The sequence below is a fragment of the Coturnix japonica genome, chromosome 9, assembly GCF_054131305.1.
Source record: "Coturnix japonica strain WE chromosome 9, WE-NBRP24, whole genome shotgun sequence".
Classification (NCBI taxonomy): Eukaryota; Metazoa; Chordata; class Aves; order Galliformes; family Phasianidae; genus Coturnix; species Coturnix japonica.
The window spans coordinates 5424813-5448946 of NC_140671.1; the positions used below are offsets into that span (position 1 = coordinate 5424813).

Genomic DNA, 24134 nt, shown 5'->3' on the forward strand with positions numbered 1-24134 from the left:
TTTGCTTGTCAGCAGCAGTTTGGGAACACAAGCAGGGCACTGGCAAAGAAATCCCAGAAGTGCAGAAATATCCCATTAGACAAAAATATTTTGCTTCAAAATGAAAGAGTGCAGATCAACAAGGGTAAGTCACTAAGTGTATTTGGAATTGAGAACTCACTTCCTGAGACAGGAACGAAAACAAAAACCAAACTCGTGGCAGAGAGGACCAACAAGCATTCCTCCTCACTGCCAGGCAGCTGCTGCTTGCCACAGGCATTCACTTATCCCAGACCATTGAAGAAGATGGAGTTTCAGAGCTCACCAGAAAACATTTCACACCTTAAGAACACCTCACAAGCAGTGCCCCAACCCCCACGGCTCAGCGCAGCTGTCCTTGTAGACATCTTCTTTCTACCACATACACAGGAAAAAAATGGAGTGAATTTTGCAAGAATTATCTGAAAGGAAGCACCAGAACCTTGAAGGATAAAAGGACACTGTAACCCACTGAATCCTGATATGAACAGGGGGGGGTGGGGAGGGAAGTCAGAGAATAAAAATAAAAATAGATCAGACTGCTATTTTAAAGAGCCAAAGGGAAATGTGAGAACTTGCTTGAGCAAACACTCCGAAATCAAAAGCAGCAATGGCTGTTCCTCAGGAAGTTGTTATTCTGGATTTTCAAACTGCTTTCCAAAAGAGGACCAAATTCAATTCAGAATCAGTGTATGGTGGTATATTTAGCTCAAAGATTCCTTGGGCAAGCTTAAGATCCCCAAAATACGGAACGTAAGTTATAAATACCTTTGTATATTACCATTCAAAACTACCTGTCACTCAAACTGAAGGGAACGATTCCAGCAAGTTGCTTGTCAGCACTTCACTCCATAAGCAGCATTCATCTACTATCTTAGGCAATTCTACATTTCTTCCAAGCAGTCACATATTGATAAATGGAAGCCAGTTATCTTATAGATAGACACATTTCAGGAAATATCATCAGCCTAGGCAAGGTCTTTGAGTAACACACAAAAGCCCTGTAAAAACCTGGGAACCTAGTGATGCACTACACCTGAAGTCACTCCATGGGGAACTAACTGTAACTTTGAGTCAATCCACGTTCACAAGGCAATAAACACATTTACACACGGCAAGACCAATACTCTTCTTGTTGTTTGTTTTCTTCCTATAAAAAAAAGTGTCTCATATGGAGTTCATGATCCAATTCAGCCGAATGTTTTCTATAAACAAGAATTTTAAGTGCTTGATCATTCTCTGGGAAGGTGGGAGAATGTTTGGAAGAGTCACCCAGTAGGCACTTGAAGAAACACAAAGACATGCAATTTCTGTAAATCAGGTGCTCTTGGAAAAGTATTGTTTGAATTATGTGGAAAGGACCCAGCTTATTTGTGCATACTGGTAGGTGGTCACATACCTACAACAGATAAGCCACAAAACCAATACAAAATGAGAAGTAACTGCTGTAAGTTAGAATCTCAGTGGAAAAAAAAACTGTGCAGACTTCTGGTCAGAGTCAACCAAGTGGAAAAGGGTTGTACTTCAATGCTGTAGAACCCAGTGCTTACAGAAGAGAAAGATGGTGCACAGTGGGAAATTGCCAGGAAGTAACAAGCAACCATTCTGAATGAAGCTTCTGAGATTCTCTCATGTCTAGCTGTATTACAATCAGGGTTTGAGAGGAAAGTTTTCACCAATAAAGGTCTGAAAGCCTTTGATCGTTCACTGTATCAGAATTCTATTTAATCTAGTGAAAAAGCAAACAGAAGATCTGTTTACATGGACACCTCAAGCACAAGAGTTGAAAAGATCAAAGTAATACATTTAGTAAGGACCTGTGAGAGAAAGACTTAAGCTCTTCATGTAGCTTCCCAGTTCAACTTTATTACAAATGAGCTGAGGTGTTCTTTCAAATAGCAAAAAAAAGGTTTCTCTCTATTATTTTTGTTTCTTTACTATGTTACCATATTACTGCAGAGATCTGACAGGATGTTTTCAGATGGGTAAGACACAGACCTGTTTAAATCAAAATTAATTTCACACTAAATTTCAGATTTTTAGCCTTGTTAAGTTTTCACGACACATCATGGAATTCCATTAAGTATTAGAGTAAAACTAAGCACCGGAAAACATACAAAGATGTCTAAAGGTACAGAAAATCTTTTATTAGAATCTAAGTCAATAATATACGTGACCCAATAAAAGTCTTCCTCAGATGCTGTAACAAGTATTGAAATGCCATGTTTTCAAGAGACCATCTGTCGTTTTGACAATTCATGACAATTTTCAAGCCTTCTAGCAACCTTGATTCTACCTCTTTCCATAGCATGTTTTGCAGTGAGGCTTTCCCTCCAAAGGGGGCATTGATTTATCATACATTTGTAATGCTTTAGAAGTTCTCACATTATAGTTTGTAACAAGGAAACCCACACTTTTGCCATTTCACTCTAAGTGAAATATGCTCATCTGATAATGCTGAAGACCAAAGTCAAAGTAATACATGAGTTGTTTCAAATACTTAAATCTTGACTTACCAAAAAAGAAAGGTAAGCAACACAGGTTTTATTTTGCTTAGACAGTAGTGTTCATACTGTTAATAATGCTAGTAGTATCATAAAGACAGCATTTCACTAGTTGTCAGAACTAAAGTCAAGTTTGGAAACTGAGGTCATAGCCTTGCAATAAAACCAGTCCTACTTATAAACAAGAAACAATCAAGGGATGTTGTCAAGGGCATCAAGAGCAACTTGAACAAACTTCTTTCAGCAGATATTCTTTAGCAGCTCCCAGCTTGAAATTTCATCTTGGTCACTGGCATCCTACTGAAATCAGCACACTCGAGTTTTCATTTTAACCAGGTGGCTCAGTTTTCAATGCTTTGCTCATCATCTTAGGATATATAAACCACATTTACTGGTGTAATTTTGAGTGATACCCATATTTGAAACTTGATATTTAAATATAACCCTGCACAACATAAGAGCTTAAAAAGTTACATATAACACAAAACGTTTCCTACCATACATAGCATGCGTCTGTTCATGCGCACCATACTGTGTTGCAGAAGAAGATACTAAACCAGGCTGTGCATGAGTTGGTGGTGCCATCATTCTAGCGTTGCCCTGTATTACAGGGCTATAAACATGAGGATGCTGCATTTAACAGAAATAAGAAAAAACAGGCAGTTAAGATAATTACAAGAAACGAGTCTGATCTAAACAATAATTACGTATTTAGAAGGAGCAATAGCTTGGCCTTACTGAAAATACAGGGCAAAACAAGAACTTTGTACTATCATGCTTATCCTAGTTGTTCTACAAACATAAGGATGTTTTCTGCAGTGGATTAGAAGCTGACAAAAACCACTGGCATGCCTAATTTCTGCCACTCTAATTATGCAATCTTATGTGCATAATCACATATTTTTCTGATTAAGTATGTTTTGAACTTAAGAGTACAATTTATTTTCAGAGCATTACTAGATGTCCTGCCCCTGACCTGAAAGGAATTGCTCAAAAAGGTAATGTCAATAACAAATGACAACTTCTAAATTGACCTTACAACCGTTAAAGGCTTTGAAGCACATCACAATACCAAATATGCTCCAGAACAGAGAAACCTTCCAGACTGACTTCTTAAGACTGGAGACCGTACGGTATTTGGGACTGAGCCACTTATATATTTGTCATGCCATATCACATACACCAAAAGGATTCTTACCTGAGACTGGTAGTGTGGCACATGCTGCACAAGAGGCTGATTAGGAAACTGCTGGGGACTATATGCAACATACTGTGTTGAATAAGCAGGTGGTGTAGCTACAATTGGAGGGCCTGCTGCAGAGGCAGGGTGCATCATGGTGCTCTGATGATGTTGGTCTTGCCGCTGCTGTGGCATATTTGGTACTGCAAAGCAAAAAGCACCACACATTAGAAATACAGGATGAAAAATGTTAGTCTTACTGAAAGCTTTTACATTACAGTGCCACTGTTACTAAACAGAAGCTCCTCAGCTCACATTTTAACTTCCACATTAGAGCTCTATCAGAAAGCACACAAAAAGGAGTTCCTCCAATAAACATTTGTCATCACTGTCTTTTAAACATACACACAGCCACAAACTCAAGCCGGTTTATTTTGTGAAGAAAGAAAGGTGAAGAGAGAAAGAGACTGATGAGAATCAACAAGAGAGAAGGGTTATGTCAGGACTCCTACATTAATTCAGTTTGATCCTATCCCCTTCCAAAGGCTTAATTTATCTTCCATGGGAACTACTCAGCAACTGCTCCGTCAACTGGAAAGCAGAGTGTTAACGTTACTTGTGCTCATGGCTGAGAAGAGCAGAATAAAGGTCTCCACACAGCTGCAATTTTATGTATTTGCATCTCTTAATCTCTGTGTTATCCTTCAGGATAGTGTAAAGTAACTTTCAGGTCATGGTCTACACTGAAGGGGACAAATCAATCCATAGGAAGGAAAAGCAATAGAAATAATTGGAGGGGAGAAAAGATTACGAGAGCAGAGGGCCGTAGTGTGGGATTAAGCAACAGGGCATGATGGCTCCAGGAGAGCTCCAGTTTGCTGTAGTGAGGGTGTAATTAATAACTAAGCTAACTCAAGCACCTGTAAACTCCACTGCAGAGTGCAATGTTGTCAGACCTCTTAGGGAGAGGGAGAAGGAAATGTTGAAGATGTCAGTAAATTCACTCAATAATGATTATGTTTACACTGCAAATCAGCAAATGAAGAAAGTAAATACAGAATACAACTTGAAGAGGGCAAAGGCACTGAACTAAAGGCAGTTTCTTCAGGGCTATGTTGCACACTGAACCGATACAGAGGAAACACTGACACTTTGGAAAGGAATTCAGAACAGAGACTAGCCTTGCAGGGCAGGAGTACCCATCAGTATGCTTCTAATTAAAACAATCAGCATTAGCAACCAAAAGATTTAATTAGTGAGACCACAGTGAGGCTAGTACATTTAAAGCAGAAATACATTGCAGGTTTTTGTCTTCCCTGCTTTCAAAAAGGCCACTTCTAAACAGCAAAACTGCTCTTTCAAATAATTTCCTCCAGAAGCAGCAGCTGAGGTGCCACAGTGGAACCTACCATCATGAACCACTGTACAATGCTGCAAGAAAGCACGGACTACGTCAAATCAGAGCAATATCTGATAGGGCTATAAAAACAAGACCATTTTGGATTTTTGCTCCTTCTCTGCATTGAAGAGATGAGTGCATCTCACCACACACAGCCAGAGGTGTCACTTGCTAAAAATCATGGCAGTGCTAGTCCAGCTGTTCAGTTACTGTTGCAGAGAGAATGCAAAAGAATGAACTGGAACCAGGAAAAAGTTATTTGTGGATGCATAACTACTACTCCTGAAAAAACAGATTCTTCTCATTGACAAAAAACACTGCTAAGGCACCACTCAGGGCTCTGCTGCAAATCAGTACAAAGAATACAGCAAGTTAAATGAAATTCCAAATGCAGAGATGCCATGCTACTCAAATTTACAATAAATTTGGCCAAATTACATTACCTAGAAATGTCTATTTCCACTCAACGCACCTTCATTAAGAACAGTATTTAAAAATCTCAATTTGAAAACAAAAGCACATGGGTTAGGAAATACACAAACATTTGTTATTTTGTTCATGCTGCATGCAAACTAAGAACCAAACAGGCAGTATTATTCTCACCTTTACCTGCTCTATATGTCTTGGCTTGGTTCACTGGCATGGGCGTCATGGGTATAGGATACAAAGGCTGAAACAGAAGGAGGAGTTTAAGCTAAATCTTCCTTTTAAAAATGTGTATGTGTCTGTGCTGGGGTGAACAGCTTTCAGACTAAAGTTTTACACTGAGTCAAAAAACAAAAAAGAAATACAGTGACCTCTAATAACATTAGAAGCCATTTTTTCCTTCTTAAAACCTTACTGACAGAGTTAGGTGACAAACACAACATATCAGAAATCTCTATAATAAGTTTCCACCATGAAATTGGTTTCAAGATCCACCATATTCCTAGTTTCAAACTAGGAATTTTCAGAGACTATTTACACAAATGTAATACCTTAAGTCAAACATAAGACTGAAGCCTCATAGAAGTTTGCAAGAAACTCCTTTATTCCAAACAAGAAGAGCTCTTGTGACCTTGTTGAAGCTGACAGCTAAATTACTCATTAACACATTCTGAGCATACTGAGTGTTTTGTTAACACATTACCAGAGAAAAGTTAGCACAAGATCCATCGCTTCCTCCGCTACCAAAACCTTTAACCACAAAGTTAGGACTGTTAGCCACATTTTTTTTCCAATAACCAGCAACCATTCTGAACAAAAGGAGGAGAAGGGGAAAAAAATTCCAGATTTCAAATACAGTTTAGTAAACGCTGCCTAACCTATGTTTTCTTTCACCACCGTGACTAAGTCTGCACATACAACCAAGACCATATGGTTTGCAATAACCAGCCAAGTAATGCTAGTATTGCTGCTGCAAGCAATGTATCAAATCAGACAACTTTACAGCAGCTAAGTCTGAAAGCCTGGTGATCTCTATAACAATCAGAAATGAGTGGGACACAGCTGGAAGCTGAGGAAAAAAACTAGAACAGTTGCTTAAAACTTAAGTTAGCAGTACTGTGCTGGGAGCAAGGGAAAGGAGGTCTGCACAGATTAACAATAAATGCAAGTAACAGCTGTTGGAATTTACAAGTGTTTGAGACTATTAAAGCTCTCAGGTTGAAAGGCCACTGGGGGAAAGTTAGTATTTACATAGCTAAAACTGAACAACAGTTTAATTGTTCCCATATTTACGGGAGTAATACAAAGTGTACTATTAGACTCTCTTAACTTAGATGTCCTAAGTCTCCCAATCTGAAAAGTGTAAACAAATTTACATCACATGCTGTGCTTTACCTGCACGCCTGGACTCACTGGAACCGGGTACATCATATTTGGTGCAAAACAAACAGGTTGAGTGTACACTGGAGTTGGCTGCTGATGGCCCACCATGGAAGGGCTTGGTTGAGCTTGCGGGCGAGGGGAGGTTGGTGTAGTAGAAGGCTTCGGCTACAAACAGAGTTCAGCAGCACATATGTAAGATTAGCTTGACCGTACTCCAAGTAAAAGCTTTGCCTCTGAGCAAATGTTAAACAGTATCAAATAACCTACCTGAGCAAAAGATCGAGGGTTGAATTCTTTTGCATTAGGATTAAGTGTAGATTTTCTAACTTGCCTAAACATAAAGAACAGCAAAAAATAACATTGAGCATTACTCCATTACAGCACATATGCAGAACTCCCTAACAATTAAAAAGCTACAGAGATTAAATATTTCCATCTGTAAGTCAGACTTCTGAGAACTCAAACAACACAGCACACAAGAAGCCACTCTCACTGACACTCTTACTGCACTTCTCTACAGAGGAGTTTTCCTGCTGTTGATACTTGAGTTCACATGAGGCAGAAAAACACTTAAATCATCATTTAGACATAGAACAGACATCAAGAGGACTAGAGCTATACTCGCAGCTCTACCACTGACTCACAAGATGGTTTTCATTCAGTACAGGCATCTCATCTGCTGTTTCCTTTGCTCAATTAAGAGACAAATTACAACAGCCATATAAACATTAGGATATTGCATGTTCATAATAGCTTTTGTACTGACAATTAAATGCTAATAACAGATTTGCTTATCCTAAAAGACATAGTTACTCACTCAGAAGTATCCTTCTTCTCCTCTTTATCTTCTTTATCTTGTTTGCTTCCAGGCCCAGATGTCTGTACACCTTGTGAAGTTACCTCAGGCCCTCGCTTTTGCTCAGAACTATTACTTATTGATGGAGAAATACTTGGACTATTGGGTTTGCTACTGCCACTGTTAGAGTTAGTATTACTGCCAGTTTCTATGATAGGTTCTTTAGGGGTTGGTTCTGTCTTTTCTTTAACTACATCTCTTGATTTTTCACCTTCTCGGGTTTTGTTTAGCAGCTGATCCACTGCATCTGAAGAGGAACTTGACTGTAACTGGAAAAAAAACCCAAGGTATATGTCCATTAAATTAATACACAAAACTAGGAACATCAACCTAACACCATCACAGAGTACAATACAGTCCCATAAACCTCAGTCGTTTGGAAGTAACCTTTTCAAACATATGTTTCTGGTAGAAATAATTAAAAAAGAACACTGACAATGTTTTAAGACTACATTCTGCAGGAAGCTATTCAGAGGCTTGTCTGACCTACATGTCTATTAGGAAGTGGCAGGAAAACTTAAGACCACGCCTTTGACTCAGCCCCCTCGATGCCGTTTAACAGTAACTCTTAAAAAGCTGACCTGATCTAGTAAATCATTACAACCAGGAAACACCAAGTGGGACAGCAGATATTTGGTTCCAATTTTCCTCAGCAAAACCTTACACTGAACTTTGAAGCAGCTTTTCCATAGACGGCATAAATGTATTGATTCTTTGTACCTAATTATTCCACAGGTTTTGAGCAGCATTTTCAGTGAACAGTATTTAAGCTGATACGCACACTTGTTCACTAGGCAATAAGACAAGCAGACTTAGCAATGGGTTTCATAACATTCACTGTGAGCTTTTAAGGACATTTTCACACACTGAGCACAAGCTTCAAGGAAACGTTTCCCCATTAACATATGCAATGTATTCAGTTCATTAAAGTAATCAGGACACATGAGAACTACGATACCATTAAGTAAGCACACAGAGACACTTACCCTAAAGTCATTCTTAAATTTCTTTAAATCATCAATCTGTTTTCTATGTTCTGAAACAATTGGAGATACACCTGCCAAACACAAGACCAGAATTGTCCAAGCATCTCTAATTCAGGTTTTCATCTATAACCCCCACGTTTCTAAATTTGCAAAAAGATAATGCTTGCATATCTACAAATTAAATACAACTACATCACTTCATCTGCGATTTGGTATCATCCCATGAACTGTATGTATGAGGACACAGAAATAGTCTGTAAAAGCATGGCATTATGTAAGTGACACATCTATAGTTCTAATACATCACACACTAAGACAGAAGCCCTGAGGTATAAGGACTGCAGAACCCAGCCAAACACAAAGAAGCGTGCAATAAAACCCTCAAAGCATAACATGCCAACATTTCAAAAGTATCAGTTAAAGCTGAAATGCTGATTAAGTTCCACAATGTAAAAAGATTTTTATGAGAAATGCAATAACAAGCAATGCTGCAGAGAAAAAGGCGACATTAAGGCTTAATAGGAAGAAGCGTGGTTATAAAAAATGGTGTGGATCACAACGACCACAAGTATTGTGTGCACAGCTCTAAGAACCCTATCCAGGCCAGGAGAAAGGAAGAAAAAAGGAAAAAAAAAAACAAAACAAAAACCACACCATCCACATGAATATCTCTATACTGCAAGTAGATTAAATGAGTGAAGAACAACACTTAAAACTGTAGGTCTCTGTCACTTTAGAACTGCATGACCTCATTTTCTCTACATAACATCCAAGACAGATAGCCTCAAAGTCTTCCTTAAAATGTTAACTAAACTAGTCAACATAGCAGGTTTAGTACTCAGGATTATACATTACTCAAGTACTTACAGAAGCTTTTGATACCAACCTTTGCTTTCAGGTTTAGGAAAACTAGGAGAACTCTCACTTGGCTTTATATTCTCCTTGTTTCCAGCTGCAGAGTTTTGCCTCTGGTCCTGAAGCCTGGTATCTTTAGCTAGAAAGGAAATTGTCTAAGTTACTCTCTGATACACAACTAAAACTGATTAAAAAGAGATGACAAGATAAGAACAAAAGAGAGATTTAACCACATTTAGCTTACAAAAGAAAATCTCTATGTTACGTATTTTCTGTTCTCTTTAGGGCTTGGAGAGTTACCTTTCTTCCTTGCCCACCCTATGCTTATTAAGCCAAATGAAACTATCCCAGTCCACACTCCTCCAATTCACACGCAGATCCTTAGCTAGGCTGAATAAACTTTAAAATGAAAGGACATTACTTCCCATAGAAAAGCTCTTTTTATGCAATTTTACAAAGATTTGAGAGTTAGATCCTTATGACTGTGCTCTTGAAATGTTTATTCTTTCACAACGCTTATAATATTCTAAGAAATCAGTGAGCTGAGCTTCTTCAAATGAGAAAACAGCAAAACATCCATTTGAAAAAAGAAAAATGTCCTAAATTAGGTCAAACACCCATACTTCATAGCTCCTAAAGGGCAGAGGAAATTAAGTATACAGTCTAACTAGAAAGCCGTTTGAACCTTACTTCAAAGTCGTCATCACAGGGAAAAAAGGAACTCAGTACATAGAAAAATCAAATGCATCAGTCAGAATTTTTCCCATCATTTCATATATCAGCTTTGGTCATGCAAAGGGATTTTCATTTTCAGAAATGAGGCAGCAGAAGCATTTGCCAGCTAGCAAGAGTTACTCACCTTCATTGGAAGGGGTAACTGCTCTGTTGGATGCAGGGCTGGCAGGTGTCGGAGAGGCAGCTGGAACAGGCATGGCAACAGATTCAGTGGGAATAGTACCAGGCTGAGGAGAAGGCAGAGCTGGTCCGGCAGGAGTGCTGCTCTGCCTTGGAGACCTAGGCCTGTGTGTTTTAGGGGATAATCTTGGAACTAGAAACAAACAGGAAAAAACAGTTATAGGATAAGTTTCCTCATTTGCTCAGCAGTTTGCTTAATTTTAAAACAACTAAGAACATGCTTTAAAAAATTCAATGGAACATTATCTAGTGACTGAAAACCTATTTACCTTTCAGGTACATCTCCTAGCTCTTTACAATGCAGCATTTCAGATAAATGGTGCCATTTTCCTGCAGATTGTCCCCTAACATATATCACTGCTCTGCAAATCCACCAAGAAACCATAATGTGGTCTCTGGTCCCTCAGTGGTATGAGAGCTCATATTAATAAAGTTTCAGACAGAAAAGAAAAAGGTGGTTCTATCTCCATACAAACAAATACAAAACATTTTTTTAAAGGCTGGGAGGAAAAAAGAAAAACAATGCAACCACCTTTCCCTTTACAGCATGCAATCCTTTGGAGGTTTGCCAGCTGCAAAAAAAACAAAAACAAAAACAACCCATGCATGTCTCATTGAGAGACTTGATGGCCACTTTTGTCCTTGCATTAAAGCAGCAAAGAAAGCTGTGTGCTCTTTAAAAGGTTATACCTCCCGCTTCCTGCTCATCCCACAGTGGCTAGATAGTTCCTTTATGTCATACATTCATACATAAACTTCAAGTGAGCAAGAAGAAAGAAAAGTAAGTCTTTTAACAGTTCTACTTGCATGTCACGGATATATAAAGTTGGAGTAGGGAGGGTAGATGAATTGGAGAGAAAGCCAGAACAGAAGCGTTTAAAAGTTTTCCACAAGGCAACCAGGTCTATGGGGTTGTCTATGTGTTACATGCTTTCTAAAAAATGCCTTCCCATTGCCCTTCCCTAGAATTCTAACAGCACTAAAAAGTATCAGACTCTGAACTGTTGCTCACTTGGCACCTGGAATCAAGAAAGCACTCAGCTGCTGACGACTGACCAGAACACAGTCCCAACTACAAAACCAGGGCTGATGTCACAAGACTGAGCTTTAAATGTAAAGTCAAACATGAAAAAATGAGAAAAAAAAAAAAAAAGAAAAAGCGTTAGCTGATTCAGAAAAGACATTGATTATATCTGCTACTACGGTACTTTTGACAAACACAAAACAACCACTTAAAGTCTGCATCGTTTTTTAAAGAAAAAAAGAACATCCAACTTCACTTGAGTACCATTTCACATTTCCTTGTAATGCCAGCCTTCCTCTACCCAAACACCTCGCTCCTTGGTAAGTCATAACAATCCAGCTATACAGTCACTGACCAAATTCAGACAAAAAGTATCTAACTTTTTCTCATCTCCTTCAATAATGTGCCAGGTTATTTCTTTCAACAACTAATCCCCACATTTTTCCTTCCTTTCATACAGCAACTGACCTGTCCTCTCTGCAATTCAGACAATATTACGCTTTAAGAACCAACTGGCCAGTTGTTACACTAAACTACCTGATAACACCCTTCTCCAGCTACGTCTAAGCAAGCTAAGTTAGCAGACCAGTGTATTCAGAGCCTGAATTGTCTAAAAACACAGTACTCTGCTTAGCATTAAGACTCTAAGGTACCCCTGGCAAGCCATCTGCAATAAGCCAAGCTTTACCTACCCCCACTGACAACTGATGACCACGTCCCACCTGAAGGGCTGCCTCGTGCCACTGCAGTAGTAGATGCTTCCCCTGGTGCATTATGAGATACAAATTCTAAGCCACTTGAAATTGTACCCCTACCAGTAGAGACTCTGTGACCTCGAGGGTGCCGTTGTGCCTTAGGAGACATCCGTGGAGGCCCTGAGAAAAAGAAGACAACCCCACACAATAAGTACTCAACATCCATCACAAAGCATACTTAAGTATACTGACTATTTATAAAAGTGGATTTAATCTAAGATGCAATAATACAATCACACTGCCATTGACTAGAACCAGGCATCTATGAGACCAAAAAGGTCAAGTCATTGGTTCAGCCAGACTAACAGCATCCTCATTACCTTACTAAGTAAAAGCACATTAATTGACATTTAGAAGTTTTACCAGAAGTGATTCAAAATACTTGAATCCAAGCATCCAATATTGCCTATTAGTGGCCCATGTCCATAATATACATATATATGTATATAAAATAATTGCATAATTTTTGTCAGGTGGTCAATGATGGCAAACATTGATTTACAGAGCAGCTGCCAACACTGGCTGACCAGCACTGTTGGGGAATTCCAGCAGATCATTCTGCACAGAGGCTGAATTGCCTGCAGCAGGTCACAATTCATTAACAAGTCAGCAAAATCACAACTAAACAAGTTATTGTTATCCCAAGGTTCCAGTCATGCATGTTTAACACACCAGAAGCTGAAGTCATAAGAGAATACAGTAATTCTGAACAGTTTATACAGCTGCCATAGAAAAGTTATACTCAAGTCTAAGCAGCCATACAGTCTCTACATCCTAATAACATTTCTTTACAAGATCACACTCAAATGTTGATACCCTAAAAGGAAAAATGGTGCATGAGCAGAAGACAATCTGGCTGATTACAGTTCATTTTTCATTTAGATCAGTATCAGAAGTACAGGTAGCAATTTCCTGGTTTCATTTATATACGGCTCTAAAATACCGAGTACCTCTTCTGATTATGTAAAACTTTAAACATTAGCTTCTATTTTAATCATGAATCTAAAGCACACTTGAATCCAAATTATATACAGGCAAGTATTTTACAGAATACACTTCCCAGCAATTCTCATGTTACAGTAAGCAGTTCACTGCATGCCTGACAAGTCAATCACAAGTGCTCAAAAACAACTGAATTTGTACACAGATTCTTTCTATCTTGCTACATCAAAGAAATCTCACACTGATCAATTTAATTGGCAGTAGAACACTGTGCAGACATGTTTGCTACTGTCCACATCTGGTTATGGCTCATGCTGAGCATTTATCAGGCAGGCTGTAGAACATGCTACTGATTGAATGAGCACGCTTCTCTCACCTGGCTCCAGCAGAGCCTACAATACCAGAGAGAGAGTGCACATTTTCAGGGAGCTTAGGTAACCAGTTTACATTTTTCCAGGGCTGCCAGACTGTGCTGTGCAGGACAGCTTTATGGTTGGTTGTTTTTTTTTTTTCCTGAGTGCACTTCAAAATTTAAAAGTTTTTTCCTTACTGTACCCTCGGAGTACAGATACGTTTAGTTCAGATTCTATTGAATACAGTTACCAAGGATCACATGTCAAAGTTTCCCTGCACACACTTGGCTACTAGGGACTTGTCCTGCCTCAATGCAAACTTAGGCCTAATGTTTTCTACTGATTCATCTTTGAAGCAGCTCATCCTATCACATTCTACTCTACACTTGTTTAAATATAGTCGTCTTTCTTTTCTTTTTAAATAAACAAAATGTGACTGAATCATTTTAGTTAAATTTGAAATTGCTTTTTGTGAAACAACTGCCTTCATATATTTTTTAGATGTTTATAATTCGATATTCCTAACAGTGCTCTCTATACTTATCGTGTCCTGCATGTTGTTGTTGGTTGAGACACTGAGCAGCGTTTACAAAGCTGAGTTTATTTCATACCAACTTGGGAAATTTCACAGCTTTATTTTGTTTTTGTAAAGCTCTTCAAATAAAAAGGTTAATAGAAATAGTCTGATAAACTAAAGTTAAACACAAATTATAGGTTAAGTAATGAAGAGGAAAAACAATTTTGTAATTAAACTCACAAAGGAGTTAAACAAAGACAAACAAAAACATGAACAAATCGTGGTATTGTACCTTCTGAAGACATGCGTTTAGGCATAGTAGAGACAGGAGCTGGAGAACCATGAGCAGAGGGGTGAGACGGGGGCCTGGAGGGCCGCGAGGGGGGCCTGGAGGGCGGCCGTGTAGGGGTGGCTGCCCGAGGTGGAAGAGAGTTGGGACCTGACTGGTAGCGAGAAGGTGGGCGAGAGGAAGGAGATGGGCAAGGCGATGGCCAGGGAACACCTGACAGAACAAATGATATGAAGGAAAGTATAAAAACTAAAGAAAAATTATGGGGAAAAAGGTCAACAGAAAAAAAAAAAAAAAAAAAGTAAAATATGACAAAATGATTTCTCATGTTTAACCCTTTGGGGGTAGGTTAATTTATTTCTGCAACCAATAAAATAGTCTCAGTAAGGTTCTTGTCTCCGCTTCAGGTCAAATTTAATATCTGAATGTCACAAACTCCCCAAAGGGTTAATTAGGATCTACAAATACTACTAAGGAATAGACAGTAAAGTTTGATCTGTTAGCCTACCATATATATGTTCTACAGAACGTATCAGTCCTCCATCAGCTACCAGAGGTTCTTGTACAATGGTTCATGTGTAGGACTGAATGCACAAACTGCTACTTCCAAACCAAATGATGAGCAGTATCAATTCTAGGAGCTGTATCTTTACAAAAAACAGCGGTGTTCAGTGTCTGAATCCTGACATCTACGCCTCTATCAGTTACCTGCGGTATTAATGTGGTATTTTAATCTAGGATATAGGGTTCATTGTTTTCAAACCAAAGACATTTTATTTATTTTGAGTATGCTAAGTGTATGATGTTGATTCAGTGATGTAATAGGACGGCACAGACCACAAATAGTACAAATTTCATCTTGTTTTGGGGAAGACTTTTTACATTTGACTCCATTTAAGAAGAAGTTTTCACTTACCTTTAAATATTTCTGACTTCCTCTCCAGATAGAGGCACTTGAGCATTATGCTTGTTTGTTTTTTAAACTATTATTGTTTTTAAATCACAGCAAGCTCGTTTAATAGTACTTTTAACCGATAAAAAAAATGCCTCAAAGGCAGGCTACTGCTAACGTCCATTTCTCAAAAACTGGTATGCAGTTTACAAATCACCAATTTCTGCTATTCAGTGCCTAATGATGTCCATTCATAAATGTCACCTAGGCAAACAGCAGAAAATACTCAAGTTGCTATTTGGAGAGAAGACATGATTGATTTTCCTGTAATAACTTCTCCTAGTTTCCCATCAGTGGCTTTTCCACCCACATCATGGTGAAACCAGCAAGCTGCTTTCTACTCTATAGTAAGAAGCAGAATTGATCCAAGCACCGGGAAGGAAGGCGGATGCTTCCTCCGGTTACAGCCACCACCTCCCTTTCACTAGATGTCAGTATTGCTATTCCTTGAGAAAAAGCTAAGCAGGTAGTATAAAAAAAAAATACAAAAAAAGCATTTTTTCATCTTTAAAGCTGCAGCCTGCACCATCATCTAAGACAAAGGTAGAAAACATGTGACACTGCTGCTCTGCAAAGCTACATATGATGCATTCAAATGAATGTTTTGATATCAATATGTTAAACCCAGGTGAAAATCACCACCTCTGTGTTAAATGATGCATGCTAAGCAGCTTGTTAAATACACATCCTAAAACCACATCATATGCAGTTTCAACGTAATTAGGTAATTTATTGCATTTTTCTAAGGCACATTAATTTCAACTTCAGATACTTGCCTCCGTTAACTACTCTTTGATCTGCTCCAGAGTTAGGACTGAAATCTGAAGTGTGGGATCCAGACCTTGAAATTGGTGGGCCTGATCCAGACTGGCCCATCCTTGGTGAATTTTGTCTTCCACTTCCCCAAGACAGGACATCCCTGTTTCTCCCGCCAGGTGGAACGTACTTACTTTCCCTGAAACACAGCAAATTTCTATCAGTGTTGAGGAAGATCTGGAAGATAATGAGTTTAAAAACTCTTTGCTGATGCTTCCTACCTTTCTCAAAAGAAGCTCAAGAAAAGTTCAAAATACAATCAGACGTTGATCAAATATTCACTCCATGAACTACCCTTTGATACTCACTACACTTCCCACTTCTTAAGAGCCCACAGACACTGAAGAATTTAGTACTAATGCCTGAAATTCTCCATGACATGCTGAAACCACTGCCTTTTCCTGTAATTTGGTATGAATTCACCACAGTGAAATATCAGAATGGACAAGTCTGTTTCATTACAGATAATACAGGGCCAAGCAGAGGTGTACAAGTCAGCACGAGTGCCAAAACCAGCAAGTGACTGTTTACACAAGATTCCTAACCTAATCAGCCCCACTGAAAAAGCACAGTTTCAATGAGTAAATTGCTACTGTAACAAAATATGTACATCATTTAAATAAAAATACTATTCACAGTGTATGCAAGTACCTAGTGTTCACACCATGACCTTCTCGCTCATTAGCATTTCTCTGAACAGCAGTATATTTTTCTTCTTCACTTCTTTCATCATTTTCCAAGGCAACCCGAGCTTTGTATTGGGCACTTGATTCAATTTCCTCTGCTAATTGAGTTGCTCTGGCTTCCCGTTTCAAAAACTCTTCTGAATTATCTCTTTCTAATGGCACCCTGAAAGACAATGGAAGGCAAAGAACATCTGAAATGAATTCAAAAGTACAAAGAACATACAAAATTATATAGAATTAATTCTAGACGGGTCAAATTAAAAATAAGAAAAAAAGAAAGAAAACACACACAAAAAAAAAGCTTTTAAGCCAGTTTATTTGCTATATTAGCAATATTCCTGCACTGGTTTGACATTATGTACCAGTGCCATTTACCTGCCTAGAGAACCGAGGTCAGGATGCACAGCTTTACCATATGACTGGCAGACTCCCCAGTCCCTAAAGCTATGCAAAGTCTTCAACTTTTAACAGGGTCGAGCACATTAGCAACAAAAAGGCCTTAGCCCATTATTTAGATAGGAAGGTAATTCAAGAGACCAAATTTGAATTTCTTTAGCAATTTACACATTCACAATAGATGTAAGAGTCCCCAGCACTACTGAAGTTAAGAGTTACAAACTTAATCCTCTGATAATTCTAGTCACGGAATTTCAGTTCTTCCAGTGATAGCAACTGCAGAAAAGATGAATACAGTACTTTAGACCAGAAACCCAAGACTCAATTGACATGTCCTGGAACCTCAAAACCATTCATTCTATGTATTGTGATATTAGGTAATACCACACTGCAGCAAGCAAACGTAACCCTTTTGGGAAAGCCACTCAATACATGAGCAATGAATTACTAAAATAATGAACTACAGAAGGACAACACAACTGAGCTGACACTTCCTCCTGTCCATCTGTCATTGCTGTTTTTCACCTGTTCTAATTTTTGTGTCAGGTTTTATGAAATAACTTTCTTCATTGACTTTACTTTAGAATAAGCTATGTAGAGATGAGACTATGACAATGCAATCTTTGGTATTAGATAATCAGTACTGCACACATTTGGGATAATACAAACAAATAACAAAGGATGTAGTTGGAAAGACAGCCCAAGAAAGAAATAATATATGCAAGATTACTCAAGTATTGGTGGCAGGGCTATGAAAGCAAATGGCTTTGCCAAATTGTACCATGTAGCTCTGCTACTACAGCAAAAGTCTCCCCTCCTCACACACAGTTTTGGCCAGCTGCTGCCATTATCAATGGTGACTGAGAGGATGAAAGAGAAAGCATGGCCTCCTGTACAAAGCTCTGGCTCACAAATAAGATACATGTGAGCACAGCAGCCATCAACACAGCCAAGGAGTGCACTTGCTAGGACACAAGCTTGTGCCCTTATGCAAACTGACAAACTATACCTGCTAATGCTTAGCTCTGGGAAGATAAAATGAACAGTAAACCCTGTACAATCCCCCTCAAGTGCACAGGTAAGCATTTAGCTGGACCACTGCTCATCATGTGCTTGGAAAATCAGAATAAAGTGTCCCAGCTAAAGCAACAAAATGCAAAGCAAGTTCCTTGGCTAGCAAATAATGGAATTTGTCTTCAGCAATTTAAAGCCACCTTCATGTTCTTAATTTGTGTTCATTTATACCCATAAAACAGAAAGATCACAGACTAAAGTTCAGAAGTACAAAGAGTACTTTGGAATACTTCACTGCTCTAGGAATAGCTTCCCTAGGATGCAGACATAAGCCAATTAAGCTTTTGTTAAAATACATCTATAACGTGGCAATAGAAAGCAAATCTTGAACAAGGGATGTGCAGACAAAAAAAAAAGAAAAAAGAAAATTAAAATAATCACAGCAATTCCTGAACATTCACAACCAAGTTTTAAACTTTGTGGGTAAAATGAGTGGGAAAATAAAGACATTTCACGATGGCTGTTCAACATCTGCAACCAGTTTGTGTTGTAGCTGCACGAACACTATAGCTGCAGACTACTGGGAATGAGTCCAGGCTGCCAAAGTAAGCACAGCAGACTTCATACTTCTTCTATACTCAAGTTGTTGTTATATTGTAACTAAAACTTCAGGTCTGCACAAGCCTGTTAAACAAGTTATCCACAGTACAAACCCCCTTGAAATATCAGCAGGGTTTCGATACTCCAATACCTACATTATGAATAATCACAATAAAATTAGGATTTAATCAGACTGTTCTGCTGGGTTAAACACAAACTACACATATGGCAGCTACATAAAGAGACATTATAGTTTCACAGTTTGTATTTTTCACTCTACTTGTAAAAGTTTTTCTAAGAATTAAGCATTATTGCACGCCTAAATTCAGAAAATGTTGCAATGGGAATGAACTGTGCCCATTTAAGGGAATATATACAGATTGCTACACAAACTATTCACAGAAATCTGGCAAGGTTTCTTAAGCACAATTCATCCATTATTATCTTTTTTTTTTTTTTTTCAGTTATTTGATTCCACAACCTTAGAAAGTATATAAACTTATCTTGAGAATACGAATTTTGTCACACCAGGGACAACATTAAATACAAATCTAATAAGAAAATATTTTGGAACTTACGTATAAGAAGATAAACTGCTGTCATATGTTGATATTACACCATAATTTTCTTCATTGTAACGAAACATGTCGTTGGGATCCCATCCGTTAGACTAGAAGAAAATGATGCGTGTTTTTCAAGATGTCATTGGAAACACATTCCCTTAAAGCCAAGGGCTGGTAATAGGAGTCAAAACTTTTGCTCTTTTGCCTTGGCTTACAAACTCACTGTTTCTATCAGAAAGTTAGCAGAGCCACAGTTTATTTCAGGGGTCTTTGTTCATCAGATGTATGTACTTTATCCTGAAAAGCCAGGTTGGTTTCTTTTTTGTTGTGTGGTTGGTTGGTTTCTGTTTTTTAAAGCACCATGCCCATACTGAACTAGTTAATGCCTAACAAGCACTACAGAATTCTGAACGTTAGGAGCGGCCCTTGCTATGACAAGCACTGATACCTCCCAAAAGCACTATTATCTGAGATACATGCTGCAGGCAGAAGACCCCTGGTGATCAGGGCAACTTCCCCACTTTATGAAGTATGTTATTACTGCACTCAAGGCTTTAGCCTTCACAAATGCTTTGAAAGTTTCATGAAAGCACTGACAGTATTAAGTATTCCAACAAACCTCAGCTGTACAGTACATACACCAAAACTGACAGGGGAACTGTTCCACCAAGACAAAGTTAAGATTCCCCACCATAACTTGACTCCATTCTTGCCTTTAACACACTGCAGCAAATACCTTGCTAAGAAGAATGCATAGTTGAGTAAAAGCTGATTGCTATGATACACAAAGAAGCTCCATTTAAGAACATACTCTTCATCTAATGATGCATAACTTGCTGAGATTGTACCTGTGCTTATTAAACCATGGGTCAGACTTCTATCAATTTCCTTCATCTTAGCTCTGAGACAGTTAGCTAAGCACAGTTTCACCATCATTTACAAATGCAGCGATCATCAGACAGGAATGCTCTGATAAGTGGCTTCAGTGTGTTGCTGAATGTGGAGTTCTTAATAAAAGCTCCTTTTTCAGCCAGTCCTTGAATCAAACATGTTCCTTACCATAGCAGCTGCCATTTGTCAATATTTGCCAGGAGTGGCATTCGAAATCCAGCTATTCTTATTCAAATTTTAAGAAAGCGCTGGGGCAGCCGCTAGCAAAGACTGGACATATAGTGATATAGGCCAGCATCATTAGCCCCAAGTTCATTACTAGATTAAAATTAAGGAATGCCTGTTGCAAGGCACATCCAGAGAAGCATCCTGCTCTCTAGAAACAGTCAGAACCAACAAAAAAGCATTACTTACAACATCTGTCTCCAGTGCCTCAAGCTCCTCAGTAGCGCTGGTCTCCCCTCCATCCCACGGCTCAAGATCCTTTTCTTTGTGCTCACCATTTACTTTAGCACTGATGGCTGAATCAGTAAAAGCATCTAGAAGGGAGTGGAAAGGGATGGAGGTGAAATCAGTTTGATTAGGTACAGGAAGACACTGGGAGCACCAGTTTATTTGAGGAACAACCAAACACAACTGAATTGCTGACACATTAACATCATCCACCTCTCGTAGCTGCTGTGTTCCCTGGGACTACATCAGAGAACTGTCTGCTGTGGTATAGAAAAACCAGGAAGTGCAGACTAACTTCAAATAAACCCACTCAAAGGAAGGGTCTTATGCAACTTCAAGTATGAGACAAGGTGTCAAAGAATAGCAGTAATTACTTTCAATTATTCCCCAAATGTTTCGCACAAATTACACACATGGTTTCTGCTAAGAACGGGACAACCCAGGGAGTGCCATTCCTATAGAAAATCCAAGATTTGTACAATATGTTTGTCATCCAGGGAGCCTACACACACTAACAAACTATGCAAATAGCAAAAAGGAGAAAAGCATGAATACACCCAATCCCATCCCTTAAATGAGCACAAGCTCCCCCTCAAACACCTGAGCTCTTTCTGTTTCCACAGCTCACCACACCAGCATGCACGCACACATTTGCTCTCCCTTTGCAGTACAACTCAGTTACCCATTAGCTTGGGGTACTCAAACAATGGGACAGGAACAGAGAAGTTCTGTTTCCTACAAGCCTTTTTCAAGTAGCAGCTTACCCAGTCACACAGCAAGATTCAGAGACACCCTTTTTCTCAACAACATATGAGAAAAAATATGTCATTGATTAGCCAAGTGTGCTATGGGTGGGTAATTTTTTATACAATTTGTAAAAAAACAAAAAAAACCCATAAAAGATAAAGATTACAAGCTTTTATTTTTACTTGTTCATGTTTCAACCAGGTCAGACTAAGAAAATGGCTGAAGAAATAATACTAGAATATTGAAGTAGTATAAAAAGGGGGGAAAAAACACGTACAAAGCCAATCATCAAGGAAGCCAAGCTTTTCTGTTTTGTAAGCAACCAAATCTTAGAGCTGTCTGCAAATTCTTAGATTGCTTTAACAGGAGGAATTTTTTAAAATAAAATAAGCTCTTCAGAGTGCCTTCAGCCTAGAATTTCTCATTATAATTCTAAAGAAAACTAAGAAGCAAACACTTCAGGTCTTTAAACAAGATGAGGTCAAACCACCAGGCAGTGCTAGATAGGAAGAATATGGCTAAAATTAACTTCTGGCAAGATCTGAAATCCAACGAGGAGAACTGAACTTGAAAGCCATCATGAAAAGAATTAACAACATCTGAAGTGATTTGCTGGCCACCAATGTTACGGAGTTTAAACAGTCACTGAGGATTCTTCTTAAGAGACTGTCAACAGAGCCTATTATCCCCGTTTCACAATCAAGTTCTGCCCATATATTGCCATGATCTATCCCCAAACATTGCCATTCTATCAGAACTGTGCTTAGCTCTGTATGGTACAGGACAGGCTGTCTCTCATGAAACGCTCAACTCATACAAAGAGACCAAAGAAACAACGGGGAAGCGATTCAGCATTTAAGCGTTGTTAATAAGCATATGTGAAATAAAATGTTATAGAAGATGTACAGAAAGAAAGATGTTTATTAGCTGAACATTCGTTTCAAATACATAAGAATCAGTGAAAGGGTGTAAAGAAAGCCAAATGAAGGAAGGCCACCCTAATGAGGGAAACCTCTGTTAGGGCTCGTGTGAAACTGCAAAAACCTGCATCAACCACCTGGTGAGACCTCGGGGCACAGTTCATCAACAGAGCTACGATAATTCCTCCACAGCTGAAGGTTAACACTTCCAAATGAGATCATTTCAACTTCTCACTACATCTGATGCTTCCAGCAGGCACATTCCGGGGTTATTTGTACGCTGTTCTGAAGCAGTCATGGTATTGCTGTGCTAACTAGTAGTGCTGATGCAACTTTTCAGTGGTTGCATTTCCAGCTGCTTAGAATAGGTAATAATCAAGGGTGGGAACAGAAGTCACTGTATTCCAAAAGATTCTGTGAAGTTACACATGCATGTTTTACAGTGCCATAAGTGCGCCAGCAAAGAGATTAAGCTTCCATTATATATTATGGTAACAGAAGCGTTATGAAAGGCAAGATGCAGAGACAGAGTGACTGCCAAAAAGAAGTTACCTGTTTCTGAAGGAACTACAGACAGATATGGAGAGAAAAAAAACATGGAAGACATCAGATATAAATACAGGTGGATTTTTTTCACATTATAAGGCTGAGTTCAGGCACAGCTACACTCTTTCAAGCCCTCTCACAGACACATTCAAGCTGATTACACATCTCTCACCTTGCAAAGATGATTTCCGTGTTAAAACTTCAGCAATATTCCCCCCATTCACAATCCCAGTATATTTCTCTATTTTGCTTCACTAAAATCCCTCCAGACAGCCTTCAGATTTGTAAAGTATATCCATCTGACAGAAAACATCTCAGTTTCCCTCATGCAAACAGCTTTTAAGATACATTACAAGAACAGATATTTAAATGTAAACAGGAACTACATAATAACAAAATGCTATCTAAATCCACGGTGAAAGAGTATTGAGAGCACACTCAACTGGAAAGCAAAAGTAAAGCACTTGTATCTGGAAGCTGTACATTCACCTTATCAACACCCCATAGCCAACACAGCCATAATCTAGACCAGCCAGTGCTGCTTCTGTGCCTAATGCCATTCATTCACTGCTTCACGCCTGATTCTCCCAGATCAGATATTTTACACCAAATTCTGTTTGTGTCACTTATGTGACATTTGCTTCTGTGCTGCTTCACTGGGGGAGAGGGGAACTTCCTCCAACAAGATGAGAAGACACAGATGTGAGGACAGAGGGCAGCACCTGATGGAGGTAACGTCTGTATTCTCAGTGTGTTTAATTAATTTCTATTGAATAACCTCAGGAAAAAAAAACTCCACACAAAATGTTTCAGCATTCTGGATACTGCAAATAAAATAGTAGTGCAATAGGACTCATACATAACCCACTAAATCTCCTATTTGAAAAGCCACATAAAAACCATCAGCAGAGCACTGTCAAAAACTGTGATACAGATGAACTGGTGGGACAAGGCAACACAAAAACTGTTACCACCTAATGAGTGTTACAGGCCTGAGGGAGACTTGTATAAGCAATACTAAGTTTCCCAGTAGAATCCAGTGTATCACAGGAAGCCCCTCTGCTCTCCATCTCTCTTTCATTTTAGGATACAAGTGAGACCGCAACACCAGCCTAACCCTTACAGCTCAAAATACCCAGTTAGGAAGA

The 24134-nt window shown here is 38.8% G+C and overlaps 1 protein-coding gene across 50 annotated transcripts in view; it reads right to left on the reverse strand.

Moving 5' to 3' along the window:
* ATXN2 (ataxin 2) overlaps window positions 1–24134 on the reverse strand; it is a 49439-nt gene that overhangs the window by 12678 nt on the left and 12627 nt on the right. For 5 of the 50 annotated variants that reach the window (XM_085555861.1, XM_085555846.1, XM_085555836.1 and 2 more), the window contains exons 6-20: window positions 20735–20859; window positions 19445–19536; window positions 16822–17019; window positions 16131–16309; window positions 14406–14615; window positions 12239–12421; window positions 10467–10655; window positions 9639–9746; window positions 8753–8823; window positions 7728–8035; window positions 7178–7241; window positions 6923–7075; window positions 5711–5771; window positions 3721–3905; window positions 3020–3152 (exon numbers count right to left, since the gene is read on the reverse strand). In XM_085555861.1, the coding sequence (XP_085411987.1) occupies window positions 3020–3152; window positions 3721–3905; window positions 5711–5771; window positions 6923–7075; window positions 7178–7241; window positions 7728–8035; window positions 8753–8823; window positions 9639–9746; window positions 10467–10655; window positions 12239–12421; window positions 14406–14615; window positions 16131–16309; window positions 16822–17019; window positions 19445–19536; window positions 20735–20859 (2259 nt within the window). Of the gene's footprint in view, window positions 1–3019; window positions 3153–3720; window positions 3906–5704; window positions 5772–6922; window positions 7076–7177; window positions 7242–7727; window positions 8036–8752; window positions 8824–9638; window positions 9747–10466; window positions 10656–12238; window positions 12422–14405; window positions 14616–16130; window positions 16310–16821; window positions 17020–19444; window positions 19537–20734; window positions 20860–22992; window positions 23008–24134 lie in introns of all 50 variants that reach the window. The other 45 variants (XM_085555878.1, XM_085555867.1, XM_085555859.1 and 42 more) reach the window with 15 other exon arrangements.